Source organism: Salmo salar, chromosome ssa21 (genome assembly GCF_905237065.1).
Source record: "Salmo salar chromosome ssa21, Ssal_v3.1, whole genome shotgun sequence".
Classification (NCBI taxonomy): Eukaryota; Metazoa; Chordata; class Actinopteri; order Salmoniformes; family Salmonidae; genus Salmo; species Salmo salar.
The window spans coordinates 20,968,122-20,989,506 of record NC_059462.1 but is presented as its reverse complement, the minus strand read 5'-3'; the positions used below and the strand labels follow the sequence as shown (position 1 = coordinate 20,989,506).

Genomic DNA, 21,385 nt, shown 5'->3' with positions numbered 1-21,385 from the left:
ATGGGGGAGATCCATTTCGGTCCTTGGGACAGCTTTAATTGAGTGTAAATGGAAATGCGAGAAATGGAGTGGTCATGTCAGAGACACCCAGCACACGCTGTAATATTCCCTTGGAAAGTTATGTTTCTCTGCTCTGCTGCTTGTTGTTTAAACATACTCTCATGAAGAGCAAAATGATCTTGACATTATGGCTGAATCAGATATTTTAATGCTTAGGGTCCTTTTTCACTCAGGACAGCAGTGCAGCCAAAGATAATATATAAAATGTTCTAAGTAAAGATAATATAATTTGAAAGCACAAAGCAAGCTCTTGCTATAGTGGAAGCATGGCTATTCGAGCATATGCACATATTTATTCAAATATTGACATTTGATCATTTGTTCCTTCAATAATTCGTTATCTATTGCACACTAAGGTTATGCAAGAGACAACTCACTACAAGCTACATGTAGTTAATTACCTGCCTTTTTGACATACAATATCAGAAACATGACAGTTGATAGGACCCTGCAGATTGCACCACTGGGTCTCCCACTTGTTTACTATGCTAACACAGTTGACAGTTCCACTTTTGGGCCCAAAGTTTACATCCTTATCTATTCATGTTACTCATTATTAGACAGCACAGCTAGAGGTAGAATGGTGCTATATTACGGCTGCAGTTTGCTGCTGCTTACATTCCTTGCTCTGCCGGGTCTATTGCTTGGGGACTTGGTATTCCATTGTCCAAGCTGTGCTGCGGAGCGCCAAGCTGCATGTCCTAAGCTTGCTACAACATGTACTGAGATAGTCAGGGAGCCCGGCTGTGGCTGCTGCCCAGTGTGTTCCCGGTTAGAAGGCGAATTCTGTGGCGTCTACACACCGAGGTGTTCCACAGGGCTGCGTTGTTATCCTACTACAGATTCAGATTTGCCCTTGGAGCAGCTGGTTCAGGGATTAGGACGATGCTCACACAAAGTAGACCCGGTACCCATCCTCACTCAAGAGCATCAGGACAAGAGTGGTAAGTAACTAGACTGTCGCTAAGAGAAGGTTATCATTATTGTAGGGTAACAAGTATTCTGTGTTATACATGTCTTTAATCGGCCACAAAGGAGTCCACAATATTGAAGTGCATGGCATCTGCTGAATGTCATAGGCTGGTATACTGGAGATCTATTGCTTCTCTATATGTTTCCATTAGAAATCAGTACCCCAAGACGTCCCCTTATTAGGTGTAAATGGCAAAACATATATTTAAAAATAACAATGGGTCATTATTGATTTCTGGGAATGAATGTTGACATCCGTGGTGTGTTTGGACTAACTGGTAGATCCAAATGCTAGTCATCTATTTTTGTCAAACTGCTAACCATGTTTGGCTGAACCTATTTCTCAGTTTTTTTAAACAAAAGTAAGTGCATGACAATTTTCCCACTGTTTTTAATGCCGAAAGCACAGGTCAAAGATTAATGCTGCCGGGAGTAACTTGGTGCCATCTCACATACAGCATCCCCTTCACATCAGATTTCCATTTCATGAGCCAGTCAAGTGTAAAAGAGGCACTATCAGGTGCCATGTGTCTTGTAAGCTTGGGGCTCTCTAAATGATCTTTAATTAGGTAGCATGTCAGCTCCCCCCTCCACCCTCCATCCATCTCCCTCCATCATGTGTTTGTTTGATAACTGTTGCTGTTATTGGCATTACATCACATCTTGGAGCAATGGGAAAAGCTGTACGAACTCATGTGCTTTCGTACCAAAATACACACACAAAACTTCAGAGTACATACAGTACACTCTTGACTCATTGGATGAACTCATCATTTTCAAGGGATTCTGTGCTTGGGTGGATGTTTGAAGGTTTGTCCTCATCTGACTGAGCACACATTGCATAGGCTGGAACTGCATTCAGTCTCTCAAAAACAGTGGGTTCTGACAAAAAGATTCCCAGATTGGGAAGAGCTAATAGTGACTGTATTAGGTAGGTCTGTTACAACTTTTTGCCTATTTATTGTCTCCTACTTCCTCACTTACTCCTCCTTCTCTATGCGTTGTCTGTGAACTGAGATTGCCCTTGTAGCCCTGCAGGTAATGGTGTGCTCAGACTTGGTGTGCTCACACCCCTACAGGTGGTTAATTACTGCATGTGAGTGATTGATTGATTGATTGATTGATTGATTGATTGAGTGAGTGAGTGAGTGAGTGAGTGAGTGAGTGAGTGAGTGAGTGAGTGAGTGAGTGAGTGAGTGAGTGAGTGAGTGAGTGAGTGAGAGTTACAAATATAGGATCTTAATTTGACCAGTTTCTCACAGCAGGAAAATCATGTGAATTATTGTGTGGCTTCTAATTAAATCAGACATTATAAAGTGGAAATTACAAACTTTAGAAGCCTTTTTAAACCTCAAAACCCTAAAGGTTTGCATTTCTAACTGTGCAGTACATTTCCTGTAACAATAGGGTGATCACATTAAGATCTAACATCTGTAAAGATAGAGAGGGTGCGCTCTGGGTGGCAACTGCATGTTAGTACCTTTATTTAACCCCATTAGCATTAGATTTAACCTGTTCCGAAAGGAAAAGTTATGTGCCTGGAGAACTCTGAAAATTCTGAGCCTTTTAGAGGTCAAAACGGGATGGACACTAGTTGAAAAGGTCAATTTCCAAACGAATCAAATATGATATGAAGGCAGAGCTTGCAATAGTAGCTGTACACTGTAGCAACTTGTTAGCATTAGTTAGTCAAGTTATGCACATCATAATCTTGTTCACCAGACTTCCTCCCAATGCTCAGAATGTCTGGTAGACCAAAGCTTCAAACACAGTCTTCGCTAGCCCAGTGGCAAGTTCTGGAAAAAAATCCAAATGATAATAGAAAGTCAGGGAGAAAGTTCAAATGCATATCCATTAAAACCTGTTGTGGATAGGGGGCAGTATTTTCACGGCCGGATAAAAAACGTACCCGAGTTAATCTGGTTACTACTCTTGCCCACAAACTACAATATGCATATAATTAGTAGATTTGGATAGAAAACACTCTAAAGTTTCTAAAACTGTTTGAATGGTGTCTGTGAGTATAACAGAACTCATTTGGCAGGCAAAAACCTGAGAAGATTCTATACAGGAAGCGCCCTGTCTGACAATTTGTCGTCCTTCTGTAGCATCTCTATTGAAAATACAGCATCTGTGCTGTTACGTGACATTTTCTAAGGCTTCCATTGGCTCTCAGAGGGCGCCAGAAAGTGTAATGGGTGTCTGCAGTCTCTGGGCGGCGAAGTACAGCAGCTCTGTTTGTGAGTGGTCAGGCTGGGAACAGTGACACTGATTCCGCGTCCACGAGACTACTCCATTTTGTTCTTTCAGCCTTTGAATGAATACAACGTCGCCCGGTTGGAATATTATCGCTATTTTACGAGAAAAATAGCATAAAAATTGATTTTAAACAGCGTTTGACATGCTTCTAAGTACGGTAATGGAATATTTTGAATTTTCTTGTCACGAAATGCGCTCGCGCGTCACCCTTCGGATTGTGACCTGAACGCACAAACAAAACGGAGCTATTTGAATATAACTATGGATTATTTGTAACCAAACCAACATTTGTTGTTGAAGTAGAAGTCCTGGGAGTGCATTCTGACGAAGAACAGCAAAGGTAATCCAATTTATTTTATAGTAAATCTGAGTTTGGTGAGGGCCAAACTTGGTGGGTGTCAAATTAGCTAGCCATAATGGCCGGGCTATGTACTCAGAATATTGCAAAATGTGCTTTTGCCAAAAAGCTATTTTAAAATCTGACACCGGGATTGCATAAAGGAGTTCTGTATCTATAATTCTTAAAATAATTGTTATGTATTTTGTCAACGTTTATCGTGAGTAATTTAGTAAATTCACCGGAAGTTTGCGGTGGGTATGCTAGTTCTGAACATCACATGCTAATGTAAAAAGCTGGTTTTTGATATAAATATGAACTTGATTGAACAAAACATGCATGTATTGTATAACATAATGTCCTAGGAGTGTCATCTGATGAAGATCATCAAAGGTTAGTGATTATTTTTGGCAGGGTACTCTCCTGACATAATCTAATGTTTTGCTTTCGCTGTAAAGCCTTTTTGAAATCGGACAATGTGGTTAGATTAACGAGAGTCTTGTCTTTAAAATGGTGTAAAATAGTCATATGTTTGAGAAATTGAAGTTATAGCATTTTTGAGGTATTTGTATTTCGCGCCACGCTCTACCATTGGATATTGGTGAGGCATTCCGCTAGCGGAATGTCTGTCCCTAAAATTAAGTTAGCTAGAGATAAAAGGTAGCTAGCTAGCTACAGCTAACTAGCTACTCTCAAGATTGGGGGAATGTTTTTGCTAGCACACAACACGTTTCTTATTCAGAACCATGCCTCACAGTCATGTAATTCGCTTAGATCAAATAATGACAAATACTTAGAGGAGCTGAACCAAAAACAAAACTACTTCTCTGGTTAAAAATGTTCCATGTGGAATTGATAGTAGTCGCAAACATCAATTGTAGTCCCAAAATTTACAAAAGAAGTGTAAAGTTGGATAATTTATATTGTCAGTATTTTCCAAAATTAAGTTTTGCGAGATTTTTGGAATAAAGGATGTAAATATTTTTCTTGTGTTGGGTTTAGATTTCAGTCCTGCCCACATTCCCACTAACGTGGGACCACTGCCTGTTAGCACCCAAATCATCTGAGCACAGCTGCACGCAATCCAGTTGTAGCAGCAGAATCAACCTATAGCACACCCATTCCTTTACAGACAGTATAACTACCCAATGAGACAACAAACAAGACATAGCTACAATACATCATCATTATGTTGAAAGAACAAGACTTGTTCATTATCAAAGGCTTGTTTTATTCCCCAACTCAAATATCCACACATTCGTGAGTCAACATTAGCATCCCAAACACAACTGTCATTCCTTTAGCCAATTTCATAGATAGCATGGTGGTGCAGGATGTTTGGGGTTTGGGATAACTCAACTACGGTAAGTGAAGAGGAACAAACAACAATACCTGCCAGGGTACAATATATTGATCATAACACATACATATACACATCAAACCACACCCTCAAGATACGGATCTAGTTTTTCTTGAGGAGGAAAAAACCCCAGGTGAAATCAGTTCAGACCCCCATCAGGTTTATTACCACAAAGGCCAGATTTGAGTCGTTGGTGTTTATATGCGCAATTAGCCTGGGGACGATGTTAGGCACATCATTACTATTCCATGATGAGAATTTTCGGACTCTTTATATCTCTACTTGTGAGTTGTTGCTAGTTTTTAGCATAAGTTAGACACATTGCAATTGATACAAAATCTATGGAGGTTGACTGATATGACACTTTTGACTGTAATTCCTTTTGGAATAAGTGCTAAGTCATCAAACACAAGACTAGACGTCATGCCTTTTGGAAGCAGAGAACTTGAGTTGGAAGAGGAAGCAAACCATCATATTTTTGGGCTCCCTGCTTTGACAAAACTTACACAATTATTTGACTGTTTGCCAACTGAACTTGTTTGAAGAGGTTTAGCCTCAAGTGGAAGGAACCATCACAAGGTACGGCCATTATCTTGGCAGAAGAAAAAAGGTGTGATTTGCAACCTATTTACTGCATTTTGAGCACAGTTATACTGTAAATGACAAGCAATGTCCAAAAGAACTGTACCATTTTAATTGACATTGTAAATACTGTATATCACTAATTCAGACAGCTGTGAAAGCATGTTCAGTAGTATTCTCAAAGCCAAGGTTCACATAACTTTCTAACATGCAGTTGCTATGCTGCCAAGATGGGATCAACACTCGTGTTTCAAAGTGAAACTAACAAGCTGACTGTTGTTGGCTGAAACTTGTATAATTCTTCTGAAATTTAGAATTTCAATAGCTACTGCCACAAAGCATTCAATCTGTCCAGAACTCTGAACACTATACTCTCTACTGCTGTGGACATTTTAACCAGAGTGGACAGTAAGCCATTCCTGACATTTTTTTAAATAAAAATACATACAAAAATAGATATGAATACCCCCTCTCATTCTCTCTCTCTCTCTCAGTGACTGTACTCTGTTTGAATACCTTCGTCAAGTCATCGGGTTGCTCTCCCTCCTGGGAGTGGTTTACTGTCTTAGAGCTGCATTCCTCTGTTTGTGCCTCCCTAATTACAGATAAGAGTTAGTGGAGTGAGACACAGAGACAAACGCACAAACACACACACGCTCACACAGTGCCCCCAGGAGGTAGTTCACCTCCACTGAGAAGGCAGGCAGAAAGTCCTTACTCAGCAAGAAAACCAGGCTAAAAATGCTTCCATACTATTCCGTGCTCGCTTCCCATGATAGGTAGTAATGTTCTGATCCGTAGTCAACAATTCTGCACCAGTGTTCTCTATAAGAATAGCAAAATTCAGCTAAGTTATAAACAGCGTTTCTGGTTTTCAAAACTGAGTGATTAGGAAATGAGTGTAACTATATCAGAATGTAGATGTTTTGTAATTCTGAGCCCTCCTGAAAATACCCCATATCCATTGTTGGGCCAATTCAGCCTGATTTTAGTGAACCGAGCGATGCTACAAAAGTGTAGTGTGAAAGACAGTGTAACTGGGACAGCATGGTACAGCTTGTGTTGTAATACAGATAATGCTTTGCCAAAGATTATAAAACTTCAGGTGGACCAAACAAAGATTAACAGTTGGGTACAACTTTATCCACCACCACAATTGTTTTATTTTTTATAATTTTAAATTTTTTAACAGATAGAAGGGAAACAGTGTAAAAGACAGGTGGGACCGGGATTCAATCTCTCTCAGCTAGAGGCTCATATACAGTGCCTTTATAAAGTTTGCATACCTCTTGACTTATTCCACATTTTGTTTTGTTACAGACTGAATTCCAAATTGATTAAATATATGCTTTTTGTCACCCATCTACACTCAGTACCACATAACGACAAAGTGAAAACAAATGTTTAGAAATGTTTTTGTGAATTTTGTGAAAATGAAATACAGAAACGTCTAATTTACATAAGTATTCACACCTCTGACTGTCACTTCCTGACCATAGAAAGCTTTTATTTTCTATGGTTGAGTAGGTCAAGGCGTGACAAGCGGTTTTGTCTAGTTTATTTATGTCTATGTAGGGTTCTAGTTTCTGCATTTCTATGTTTTTTGTTGTTGTTGGGATGATTTCCAATTAGAGGCAGCTGGTCATCGTTGTCTCTAATTGGGGATCATATTTAAGTTGTTGTTTTCCCCACTAGGTTTTGTGGGAGATTGTTTTGAGTTAGTGTATGTTGCACCTCTTCGTCACGGTTTGTTGTTTTGTTTATTAGTTTATTTGTATGTCTTGCATAGTTTCACAGTTAAAATGTGGAATGATATACACGCTGCACCTTGGTCCCATTCTTCAGACAGCCGTGACACTGACTCAATACATGTTAGAATCTTTGTGGGTAAGTCTCTAAGAGCTTTGCACACATGGATTGTACTATATTTGCACATAACTCTTTAAAATTATTCAAGCTCTGTCAAGTTGGTTGTTGATCATTGCTAGACAGCCATTTTAAAGTCTTGCCATAGATTTTCAATGAATTTAAGTCAAAACCGTAACTAGACCACTTAGGAACATTCACTGTCATCTTTTATGGGCTCCTAACCAACTGTGCTATTTTGTTTGTTTTTTCACATTGTTTGTAACTCATTTTGTACATAATGTTGCTGCTACCGTCTCTTATGACCGAAAATAGCTTTTGGACATCAGAACAGCGATTACTTACTTCGAACTAGACAAAGATTTTTTCTTTAATGAGTCCGACGCAAAGGATATACTGCTTTGTCGAGACAAGGCCCAAATCCCCGTCATCCGCGTGAAGAAAAGACAGAGAAAAAGGGGGAGGAGGGCGGAGTGCCTTGTAAGAATTTGGTGACGAGTAGGTAAACCACCACTACCCTCCGTATTAATTAAAGGTTAAATAAAATAAATAAATAAAGATGTACCTAGAGCGTTTTCATCTATATTTCTCGTAGTTGTCTATTTACCACCACAAACCGATGCTGGCACTAAAACCGCACTCAACAAGCTGTATTAAGCCATGAGCAAAAAATAAATGCTCATCCAGTAGCCGGGGACTTTAACCTCTCTTGCGTATGTACTCAACAGCCAGTGGAATCCCGTGGCGCGATATTCAAATACCTTAGAAATGCTATTACTTCAATTTCTCAAACATATGACTATTTTACACCATTTTAAAGACAAGACTCTCATTAATCTAACCACACTGTCCGATTTCAATAAGGCTTTACAACAAAAGCAAAACATTAGAATATGTCAGCAGAGTACCCAGCCAGAAATAATCAGACACCCATTTTTCAAGCTAGCATATAATGTCACATAAACCCAAACCACAGCTAAATGCAGCACTAACCTTTGATGATCTTCATCAGATGACACTCCTAGGACATTATGTTATACAATACATGCATGTTTTGTTCAATCAAGTTCATATTTATATCAAAAATCAGCTTTTTACATTAGCATGTGACGTTCAGAACTAGCATACCCACCGCAAACTTCCGGTGAATTTACTAAATTACTTACGATAAACGTTCACAAAAAACATAACAATTATTTTAAGAATTATAGATACAGAACTCCTTTATGCAATCGCTATGTCCGGTTTTAAAATAGCTTTTCGGCAAAAGCACATTTTGCAATATTCTGAGTAGATAGCTCGCCATCACGGGCTAGCTATTTTGACACCCACCAAGTTTGGCCCTCACCAAACTCAGATTTACTATAAGAAAAATGGGATTACCTTTGCTGTTCTTCGTCAGAATGCACTCCCAGGACTTCTACTTCAATAACAAATGTTGGTTTGGTTCAAAATAATCCATAGTTATGTTCAAATATCCTCTGTTTTGTTCGTGCGTTCAAAACACTATCCGAAGGGTGACGAAGGGTGACGCGCACAACGCGTTTCGTGACAAAAAAATTCTAAATATTCCATTACCGTACTTCGAAGCATGTCAACCGCTGTTTAAAATACATTTTTATGCGATTTTTCTCGTAAAAAAGCGATAATATTCCGACCGGGAAACCCTGTTTTCGTTCAAAGACGAAAAAATAAAAACATGGTGTCGGCTCGTGCACGCGCCCCCAGTCTCATTGTTCTCTGATCGACCACTATCCAAATGCGCTACTGTTTTTCAGCCAGGGGCTCCAAAGTCATCATTCAACGTTTTGCCGCCTTCTGAGAGCCTATGGGAGCCGTAGGAAGTGGCATGTTACAGCAGAGATCCTCAGTTTTCAATAAAGAGAGTGTAGAAGGCCAAGAAATGGTCAGAGAGGGCACTTCCTGTAAGGAATCTTCTCAGGTTTTTGCCTGCCATATGAGTTCTGTTATACTCACAGACACCATTCAAACAGTTTTAGAAACTTTAGTGTGTTTTCTATCCAAATCAATTATATGCATATTCTAGTTTCTGGGCAGTAGTAATAACCAGATTAAATCGGTACGTTTTTTATCCGGCCGTGCAAATACTGCCCCCTACCGTAGAGAGGTTAATGCAGGGAAACTTTAATCCGTTTTACCTCATTTCGACAAGCATGTTACGTGTGCAACAAGACGGGGAAGAAAAATCTAGTCCACATTTACTCCACACAAGAGACATGTACAAAGCTCTCCCTCGCCATCCATTTGGCAAATCTGACCATAATTCTATCCTTCTGATTCCTGCTTACAAGCAAAAACTAAAGCAGGAAGTACCAGTCACTCGCTCAATACGGAAGTGGTCAAAGGACGCAGATGCTAAGCTACAGCACTGTTTCGCTAGCACAGACTGGAATATGTTCCAGGACTCATCTGATGGCATTGAGGAGAATACCACATCAGTCACCTTCTTCATCAATAAGTATATCGATGCCATTGTCCCAACAGTGACCGTACATAAAGTACATACCCCAACCAGATGCCATGGATTTCAGTCAGCATCCGCACTGAGCTAAAGGCGCTTTCAAGGAGCGGGACACTAATCCGGACACTTATAAGAAATCCTGCTATGCCGTCAGACGAACCATCAAACTTGCAAAGTGAACCATCAAACAGACACCGGCTCTGACGCCGAATGTTCTTTATAAATGTCCTTTATGCTCGCTTCACTGAAGCTTGCATGAGAGCACCAGCTGTTCCGGACGACTGTGTGATCACGCTCTCCGTAGCCAATATTAGCAAGACCTTTAACCTCTCTGGGGTATGTGGGACGATAGCATCCCACTCACCAACAGCCAGTGAAATAGCAGAGTGCCAAATTCAAAACAACAAAAATCTCAAACATACAAGTATTATACACCATTTTAAAGATAAACTTCTCGTTAATCCAACCACAGTGTCCGATTTCAAAAAGGCTTTACGGCGAAAGCATAGCATTAGATTATGTTGGGACAGCACCTAGACAAGAAAAACCACACAGCCATTTTCCATGCAAGGAGAGGTGTCACAAAAACCAGAAATACAGCTAAAATCAATCACTAACCTTTGATGATCTTCATAAGATGGCACTCCCAGGACTTCATGTTATACAATACATGTATGTTTTAATCGATAAAGTTCATATTTATATCCAACAACCCCATTTTACATTGGCGAATAATGTTCAGAAATGTTTTGCCTCCAAAACTCCTGGTGAATGAGCACATCATTTTACAGAAATACTTATCATAAACGTTGATAAAATATAGAACTGTTATGCATAGAATTAAAGGTAGACTTCTCCTTAATGCAACCGCTGTCAGATTTCAAAAAAGCTTTACGGCGAAAGCACACTTTGCAATAATCTGAGTACAGCACTCAGCCACCAAAACAAGCCCTACAGATACCCGCCATGTTGTGGAGTCAACAGAAGTCAGAAATAGCATTATAAATATTCACTTACCTTTGATGATCTTCAACGGAATGCACTCCCAGGAATCCCAGTTCCACAATAAATATTTGTTTTGTTCGATAATACCATTTGGTCCAAATAATGGTGCAAATAAATGGTCCAAATACCATTTTGTTTGTGCGTTAGGTTCACTATTCCAAATGCAGAAGGCGCACGCACAAAAGTCCAAACGAAAAGTCAAAAAAGTTCTATTACAGTTTGTAGAAACATGTCAAACAATGTGTTGAATCAATCTTTAGGATGTTTTTATCATAAATCTTCAAAAATATTCCAACCGGACAATTTCTTTGTCTTCATAAAGGAAAGAGAACTGAGCTCATGCTCATGGCCACGCGCGTAACTAAAATAATGGCCGACTGCCAGACACCTGACTCAAACAGCTCTTATCCGCTCCCCATTCTGAGTAGAAGCCTGAAACAACGTTCTAAAGACTGTTGAGATCTAGTGGAAGCCTTAGGAAGTGCAATATGACCCCATAGACACTGTATATTGGATAGGCAATCACTTGAAAAACTACAAACCTCAGATTTCCACACTTCCTGGTTGGATTCTTTCTCAGGTTTTTGCCTGCCATATGAGTTCTGTTATACTCACAGACATCATTCAAACAGTTTTAGAAACTTCAGAGTGTTTTCTATCCAAATCTACTAATTATATGCATATTACAGCTTTTGGGCCTGAGTAGCAGGCAGTTTACTCTGGGCACGCTTTTCATCCGGACGTGAAAATACTTCCCCCTACCCCGATGAACAGGTCAACATTCACAAAGCTGCGTGGCCAGAAGGATTACCAGGACGTGTACTCAAAGCATGCGTGGACCAACTGGCAAGTCTTTTCACTTCCATTTTCAACCTCTCAACTGAGTCTGTAATACCTACATGTTTCAAACAGACCACCTGCCTAAATGATTACCGCCCCGTAGCACTCATGTTGGTAACCATGAAGTGCTTTGAAAGGCTGGTCATGGCTCACATCAACACCATCATGCCGGAAACCCTAGACCCACTCCAATTCTCAATCGCACTCCACACTTCCCTTTCCCACCTGGAGAAATGGAACCCCTATGTGAGAATGCTGTTCATTGACTAGAGCTCAGCATTCACCACCATAGTACCCACAAACCGCATCACTAAGCTAAGGACCCTGGGACTAAACACCTCCCTCTACAACTGGATCCTGGACTTCCTGACGGGCCTCCCCCAGGTGGTAATGGTAGGCAACAACACATCTGCCACGCTGATTCTCAACACTGGGGCCCCTTAGGGGTGCGGGCTTAGTCCCCTCCTGTACTCCCTGTTCTCCCATGACTGCGTGGTCAAGCATGACTCCAACACCATCATAAATTTTGCTGATGACAGTGGTAGGCCTGATCATCGACAATGAGGAGACAGCCTATAGGGAGGAGGTCAGAGACCTGGCAGTGTGGTGCCAGGACAACAACTTCTTCCTCAATGTGAGCAAAACAAAGTGATTGTGGGCTATAGGAAAAGGAAGACTGAACAGGCCCCCATTAACATCGACAGGGCTGAAGTGGAGCGGTTCGAGAGTTTCAAGTTCCACCAACGAACTATCATGGTCCAAACACACCAAGACAGTTGTGAAGAGAGCATGACAACACCTTTTCCCTCTCAGGAGACTGAAAAGATTTTTAATGAGTCCCCAGATCCTCAAAAGGTTCTACAGCTGCACTATCAAGAGCATCCTGACTGGTTGCATCACCGTCTGGTATGGAAACTGCTCTACATCGAACCGTAAGGTGTTACAGAGTGTAAAGCTTCCTGACATCCATGACCTATATACTAGGCGGTGTCAGAGGAAAGCCCAAAAAATGCTCAAAGACTACAGTCACCCAAGTCATAGACTGTTCTCTCTGCTACCGCACGGCAAGCAGTACCGGAGATCCAAGTCTAGGTCCAAGAAGCTTCTAAACAGTTTCTACCCCCAAGCCATAAGACTCCTGAACATCTAATCAAATGGCTACCCAGACTATTTGCATTGCTCCCCCTTTTTACACTGATGCTACTCTCTGTTATTATTTATGCATAGTCCCTTTAATAACTCTACCTACATGTACATATTACCTCAATTACCTCGACTAACCGGTGCCCCCGCACATTGACTCTGTACCAGTACCCCTGTATATAGCCTCCCTATTGTTATTTTACTAATGCTCTTTAATTATTTGTGACTTTTATTTCTTATTCTTATTTTTGTATTTTTTTGTATTTATTTAAAAAATAAATAAATTGCATTGGTGTTTAGGGCTTGTAAGTAAGCATTTCACTGTAAGGTCTTGTATTCGGCGCATGTGACAAATACAATTTGATTTGATTTGAACTCCAGTGTATATTTGGCTTTGTGTTTTAGGCTAATGTTTCTGCTGAAATGTACATTTGTCTCCCATTGTCTGGTTGAAAGCAGACTGAAGGATTTTGCCTCTGCTTAGCTCTATTCCGTATATTTTTATAAATAAAAAAACTCCCTAGTCCTTGCCAATAACAAACATACCCATAGCATGATACAGCCACGACCGTGCTTTAAATATGAAGAATGGTACTCGGTTATGTGTGGAGTTGGATGTGCCCCAAAAATCACACTTTGTATTCAGGACATAAAGTTAATATTTTGCAGTTTTACATAAGTGCGATATTGCAAACATCTGTCCTCAGTTTTCTCCAATCACAGCCATGTTTTAAAGTCACCATTGGTTTAATGGTGAAATCCCTGAGCAGTTCCTTCCTCTCCAGCAACTGAGTTAGGAAGGGCGACTGTATCCGTGTAGTGCCTGAGTGTATTGATACACCATCCAAAGTATAATTAATAACTTCACAATGCTCTAAGGGATATTCAATGTCTCCTTTTTATTTTTTATCCATCTACCAATAGGAGCCCTCCTTTGCAAGGCATTGGAAAACTTCCCTGGTTTTGTGGTTTAATCTGTGCTTCAAATTCACTGCTCGACTGAGGGACATTACAGATTATTTTAAAATGTTTTATTTAAACAATTATTTTATTTTTTAACTAAGCAAGTCAGTTAAGAACAAATTCCTATTTACAATGACTGCCTACCCGGCCGCACCAATGTGTCGGAGGAAACACTGTACAAATGCCGACCATGTCAGCGTGCATGCGCCCAGCCCGTCACAGGAGTTGCTAGAGCGCGATGGGACAAGGACATCCCAGCCGGCCAAACCCTCCCCTAACCCAGACGACGCTGGGCCAATTGTGCGTCGCCTCATAGGTCTCCCGGTCGGAATCGGCATCAACACAGCCCGGGATTGAACCCGGATATGTATGTGTGGGGTACAGAGATGAGGTAGTCATTCTATTGCAAGAAGAGTGAGTCCATGCAACTTATTATGTGTCTTGTTAAGCATATTTTTACTCCCGAACTTATTTAGGCTTGCCATAACAAAGGCAATGAAAATACTTTTTGACTTAAGATATTTCAGTTTTTAATTTCAAAATAATTTGTATAGATTTTAAAAACAAAATTCCACTTTGGCATGATGGGGTATTATGTGTAAAACATATATACATGTGATCCATGTAACACAATTTTTTGGGGGAAAAAGTCAAGGGGTGTGAATACTTTCTGAAGGCACTGTATGTGCTGAGGGCTTTGATTTTAACCACACAACCAATCTTAGGCACCATCTCTCATCATTATTTACAACCTGTAGTACATACAAACTGTCACCAATGAGATTATAGTCCCGACCACTTCTGAGACTCACTGCCCAGCAGGAGAAATGACATCAGGTTGTAAGACACAGGGTGTAAGACACATACTGTACCAGCAGGATGGTGCCTTGAGGGAGCCAATGTGAATCTTTGTCTTCCAAAGATAACACATTGTTTACAGAAACCTGTCATTAGAAACATAGTGCTTTGAAAGCTCCTTTGGGATTAATTAAAGGAGAGCAAACAATTGTGTGTGTATCTATGGGTGTGGGTGTGTGTGTTCTGTCGACCCTGAGAGTCTATAAAGGGAACATTTTCTTCAGCAATCATTTTTTCTTTGTTTGGAACGAGTTTCCGGTGCATATAAACTTTTTATGTGCAGATGTCCTTGTTTGTATTCGGGGCATGTACACTCTTAGAATAAAACGTTCCAAAATGGTTCTGTGGCTGTCCCAATAGGATAACTATTCTTGGTTCCATGTAGAACTCTCTGTGAAAACAGTTCTACAAGGAACCCAAAAGGGTTCTAATTAGAACCAAAAGGGGTTCGTCATAGTGTTCTCCTATGGGGACAGCCGAAGAACCCTTTTTGGTTCTAGATACAGTACCACATTTTTTCTAAGAGTGCACTAAGTCTTTGTTTGTGTGTGTGTGTGTGTGCGTGTGTGTGTGTGCGTGCAGGACCTATAGTGGAGCTGCAGGGCACTGAGGGTCCCGCTCAGAAGAAGCCGACCAAAGATGCCAGCCCCTGGATGTGGTCCAAACAGAAGGCTGTGAGACAGGCCCAGAACGAGCTCAAGAACAAGATGAAGACCAACACCCGCCCTGAGGAACCTAGGACCCAACGGCCCACTCAGGTCAGGACAAACCCTTCCAAAACTAAATAAAAATCCATCTTTGTTCACATCCGCTATCCGAGAGATACAGTTCAGAAACTTGATGAGCAATTAGTATTATGACACTACATAGCTTAGAATGGCTAAACTTAGGGCCTCCCGAGTGGCGCAGCGGTCTAAGGCACTGCATCGCAGTGCTTGAGGCATCCCTACAGAACCGGGTTTGATACCGGACTATCAAATATTGGCAGTATTTTCACCATCAATAAGTAGAAATATTCGAGCTAAGTTGAATTGCGTTAAATTTGCACACTGCCAATAAACAGCACTCATTCAACAGTGTTTATATGCTTCATTCAAGATCACGCGGCTTACAAGGACAACCTTGTTATTAGTTGACTAACACAACCCTAGTTAGCCCTACATTCATTTCCCAAACAACCCATTGTCGTCCGGTTCATGTGAACTTTGTTTAAAGCAAAAATATGTGGCATGCTAATAAGCGTGGCCCCCGGGGCCCACAGAGAAGAGCCATAAGTGTTGCGACCTAGGAAACAATCATATACATGCCCAGATCTTCTCCCTCATTTAACTCTATGTATTGCCACAAAACAAGAGGGGAACACAATTGATGAGACCATTAGAGACAACAATGGATATACTAATGCAGTAAATGGGGGTAGGCAAATGGGGGAGTCAGTTCTGGGGGTTGGTAAGTTGTGGGTTGTGGAGGGACAATTAAAATGACAGTTCAAAAATGTTCCAGCCTGGGGTTTGGTGAAATGGAGTGTTAAAGATGTGTTTTCTGTTAATGTGAGTGTTTGGAGTATGACGTAGATATAGTGAGATCATTATTTACTCCAACTAGAGATGAGAAGTCTTGCTAAGTTAAAAGCTTGCTTTTTCTACATCCTCCTTCCCTCAATAGAATGTGTGGGAACTTAGCATCCATATGTTATTGTAAGGTCCAGATAAGAACCCTGGCGGGTCATGCCCCCCTCTTGTCCCAGACCAAACCGTTGGAGGACACACTGATCCACTTTGATAGCTGTCGTACACTCCTGTATAGTATAAATAGGCCGGCAAAACACAGCCTTCAGCTCTGTCACGCTGTGCACCCGTCATACAATTCAATCACTTATGTAAGGAAAGGAAAGGAAAGGGTAGGGGTATACCTAGTCAGTTGTACAACTGAATGCCTTCCGCATTTAACCCAACCCCTCTGAATCAGAGAGGTGCGGGAGGCTGCCTTAATCGACATCCACGTCTTTGGCGCCCGGGGAACAGTGGGTTAAATGCCTTGCTCAGGGGCAGAACGACATATTTTTACCTTGTCAGCTCGGGGATTCGATCCAGCAGCCTTTCAGTTACTGGCTCAATGCTATGTACTGGGTGGTGCTGAGTTTAATGTGTATTAGTTCAACAGTCAGCATTTTGTCTGTGCTTTTCAGAGCCATTGTCAACAGGAGCTGGACAAGGTGCTGGAGGAGATCTCCAAGATGACCTTCCATGACAACAGGGAACCGCTGGAGAATCTGTACGAGCTCAACTTCCCCAATTGTGACAGATGGGGCCAATACAATCTCAAACAGGTGAGCCTCAAATCATTGATATGGTTAATGTAATATACTGTAGCCTCACAGCATATTGGCCAGTGTTGATTTTTCAGTGTATCATTTCTAGAAGAAACACAGTGTTGATGCTAATAACCAGTGTTGACTGTGAGATTGTGATTGTGTCTGTTTTACTCTGTGGAGAGTAAAACATTTCTATCAAAACTATGGCCATCATTATCATTATCCCCAGCATGCTCTACTGCAGCTCGATTTTTCCATGTACATTGATTGATTCATTAATCTTATGCTACATGAAGATAAATAACTAACTACTATCAGTTAGGTAGATTTATTGCACCCTTTACCGAAATGGTTGTTCTAGTTTAAATGTTTTAGGTAGTCCCCTTTATCAATATTCCTAACTCTGGGTGTCATTAAGAAATGCAGGTTGTGGTTGAATAAAAATTCCAACTGTTGGATGTCATAGCTCTGTCTGGATTCCAATAGGAATCTATTGGATTCCTATTGGACTCACTTCGCAAGTCAGCATAATGTGACTTGCAGGCCTGATGTGGCCTGTAAACCAGTAGGTTCCTAACACCCCTATGTTGGGGTAAACATGGGCATCAAAGTAAGGCCTTATGATATTATTCATATGTAGATTTTGGTTGAAGCTCAATGTTAAATTAAAATCTACTTACATTCATGGCTATGCCAATATTGTCGATGAAATTCGCAAATCACCTTGATTGTAGGTACACACTCCCTGCCCCTCGTCATGAGCCATCCGGCCATTTCCAAGAACTGGATTTTTAACAGGCTTGTTAGCATTAGGGAGAACCCCCCCACCTAGCTCAATATCGCGCTGTTGGATAAGAACGAGACTACAGCATCCACCGTGACTATTAGACTTGCCGCCATTCGGACTGAATACATTTTAGGGGCAACAGTTTTGATTCAATTTATAATTTATCGGTTTCAAGTGCCAATAGATAAGCAATGATGTACTATATTTTTGTAGCATTTCTGACAATACTGATATATTTTTCAACCGAATCTCAGAATTCTAACACTGGATGGAGCAACTCGGTTGCTCAGCAATAACACAGCTGCTCCTTCACCAGGCGGCCAGTCATCAGAAGTGTATTTATTTGTTTATTTATTTGTTTATTTGATTCTCCATTAGCTTTTGCAGAGGCTGCAGCTATTCGTCATGGGGTCCATAAAAAACACAAAACATGAAAAGTAACACTGATATGGCCGAAGACAACTTCCCTCGAGGGACACCGCATTGTATATGTGATGTTAGAGAAGCTTCCATTGAAGAACACTTTGGGTTCTATTGGATAAATAACTCTCCAACCATGTGATGGCAGGTAATGTAAAGCCAAAACAAGTGAGTTTTTTCAATACCAATGTATGATCAAAAACATAAAACGCAGCACTGTAATCTAACAATACAGCTCCAAATATAATCTTATTATCAATTTATTTTCACTAATCATCTGTCATCTGAGACAGTCAGTATAAGTTGATTGCCCTTCTCTATGTGTATGCTGAAAGTCAGAAGTGCACTTGTTCTCTGAAAAATAGCATTGCATTTGGTCAAACACATTTCTCTCCTTCTGTTTACTAAGAAGAGGCAGCAAAATGATTGGGCAGCTGTTAAAGCCAGCAAAGGGTGCTTTACTATTTTTAGGCAGTGGGATTACTTCAAATCAAATTCTTCCACCTCTCCCACACTAACTTGACAAAATTCAAAACAGCAATCCTTCTCTTTCATTGTTAGATATTTTTTTACCAAAATATGATGGTTCATCGTTCGATGTTGTGATTTCACTTCTGAGTTTTACCACTTTACTAATGAAATAGTAATTGAAATGATTGGCAATAGCTAAAAGACCCATTAACTTCAATGAACGATGGAAATGAATTGGGTTTTCCTCCCATGGTATCATTCAAGGTACTCCAAAGTATTGTTAGATTGTGTTTTATGTCATTTATCTTAGTTCTGTAATATAATGTATTCTTCATTTTGGTAAGTTTAGGTACAACATTTCTCCATTTACAGTTTGTTAACCAATCAGCTGAGCAGCTTGACTTGTTTGCCACCTCTTTTCCATAATTTCTTTGAACCATACAATTTTTATTAATCATCAATCCAGAGGGCTCTAAGAGTTCTTAGCCCTCTAAATCTTTTCAGGGTACCTAAGTCTACATTTGTGCCAAATTGGGTGTGTCAAAATAACTGTATATTGTATTACCGTCTGTGGCCATTTCATAAGACGACTGCTAAGGCACTCAGGGGCCAAATATGTCTTGGCTCCATATCTTTTAAAAAAGTCCTTCAAAACATTAACATTTTATTACCAACAGTGGCCATTTTGTAAAATGGCTGCTACAGCCCCAAGGGTGTGAGTCCATATCTACATCTTTTGAGGCTACATAAACACACCTAATGTGGTACAGAGGTAGATTTATCTAAAAACAGGCATTCAGAACATTAACAGTGTATTACCAACATTGGCCTTTTTTGTAAAATGGCTGCCACAGTCCCCAGGGGCCAAATCTGTGGTGGATCCATATTTAAAACTTTTCAGGCTACATAAATGTACTTCTGTGCCAAATGTTGTGTGTTTATCTCAAAATAATCCTTCTGGATTGTAAAATAGTGTTATAAAATGTGGCCATTTTGAAAAATGGCTGTCACACCCCCCAGGGGCCAAATCTCTGGTGTTTCCATATTAACATCTTCTCAGGGTCCATAAACCTATCTCTGTTCCAAAGTTGCTGCCTTTATCTCTAAACAGTTCTTCTGAATTGTGAAATAACGGTACCATTGGTGGCCATTTAAAAACAAGATCTGTCACACCCCCCAGGGGCCAAATCTGGGGTGGCTCTATATCTGAATATTTTCAGGGTACTTAAATCTACCTCTGTGCCGGATTTGGTGCTTTTATTGCAAAATGTATGATTTTTTTCCAGATTTGTTTGTTTATAAGCTTGATGAGAAGATACAATTATTTAAGATTTGTTGTAAATAACAACCGCCATAAGACCTGTAACAACATCTGGTTTGTTGTTAGGCATAATAAAGACATCTCAAGGAAGACGTCTTAAAAGGTTCATAATTTGGTCATATGACGTCGAGACCAGAATATACCCAGACTAAGACGTCAAAATGATGTTGTGTGCCCATTTGCAAGTGGGTGACTGAAGCATGCTTCATTGATGTGGGGCACATGGGTCCCCCCCCTCTTCTGCTCCCATCAATATCTGTAGTTGGTCGCATTTCCTAAAGCCTAAGTTATTCACTTTTACGTGATGTCATATCACATTTTGTAACTTTGTATAGTTTTTTTTCAAGCATTCAGATAGGACATGAGTGTTACAAATTGTACGAATCATTGGGTCCTGCACACTGGCTGAAATGTTTTAAAATGTCAAATGTCTCACCATTATTTCTCATGAGTGTTCATGTTGATCAATATTTCGGCTATGCTGGCCTATTATAAATGATCAAATAAATGTCTGATCAATAGATACAATTCTTAACATTTTGTCATTTATAATGCTAATGTAGAGGTACCAATAAATTGTCCAGTAGACTTATTGTATGCTATTTTCATGTATGTTCCCTTATGTCTAAGCTTCTAAGGTGACTCCTGCTTTACTAATTATTGTGAAGAAGTGAACCAACCATATTCTGTAATTAGTTGCAAAACAATAGAAATGCAATTGTGTATTGCTGCTGTTTATCTGATGTCTAACAGTCCATGATCAGGTCTGTTGATCATGAGAGCATTTAGCAGAGAAAATGAGTTGAGACATACTATTAGCAGTGTTGCATTCGAGACCACCTAAAGTGAGACCAACTCAAGACCAAGACCGCAGCAAATCGAGTCCAAGTCAAGACCGAGAACTGGAGGGGAACGAGGGATCCGACACTGTCACGGCTGTTTGAAGGATCGGACCAAAATGCAGCATGTTCGTAGTTCCACATATTTTATTTATTGTGAAACTAAATGCAATACATAAAAAATACTTGAATACATAAAAACACCAAACCGTGACGCAGCGAGGAAAACACACTACTCAAAAGATAATAACCCACAAAACAGGAAGAGAAAAACCCCCTACTTAAATATGATATCTAATCAGTGGCAATGAGGATCAGCTGCCTCCAATTAGAGATCAACCCAAACAATCCCAACATAGAAATAGAAAAACTAGAACTTAAACATAGAAATAGAAAACATAGAACAACCCAAAAACACACCCTGCCCTACTCTACTATAGAAAATGACATCTTACTAGGGTCAGGACGTGACAGACTGAGCAAGAGAGAGACCAGAAAAATGTGAG

At 40.3% G+C, this 21,385-nt stretch overlaps 1 protein-coding gene across 3 annotated transcripts in view; it reads left to right on the top strand.

Annotated features, from left to right (window-relative positions):
- The first annotated feature begins 606 nt into the window (after positions 1-606).
- The window catches only part of igfbp-2b2 (insulin-like growth factor binding protein 2 paralog B2), a 113,688-nt gene continuing 92,909 nt past the window's right edge, over positions 607-21,385 (top strand). The window contains exons 1-4 of one of the 3 annotated variants that reach the window (XM_014164313.2): positions 607-1,004; positions 15,310-15,485; positions 16,916-17,056; positions 18,207-20,632. In XM_014164313.2, coding sequence (XP_014019788.1) covers positions 641-1,004; positions 15,310-15,485; positions 16,916-17,056; positions 18,207-18,269 — 744 coding nt within the window. In that variant the 5' untranslated portion in view covers positions 607-640 and the 3' untranslated portion in view covers positions 18,270-20,632. Of the gene's footprint in view, positions 1,005-15,309; positions 15,486-16,915; positions 17,057-18,206; positions 20,633-21,385 lie in introns of those variants that run through there. The other 2 variants (XM_014164311.2, NM_001279160.1) reach the window with 2 other exon arrangements.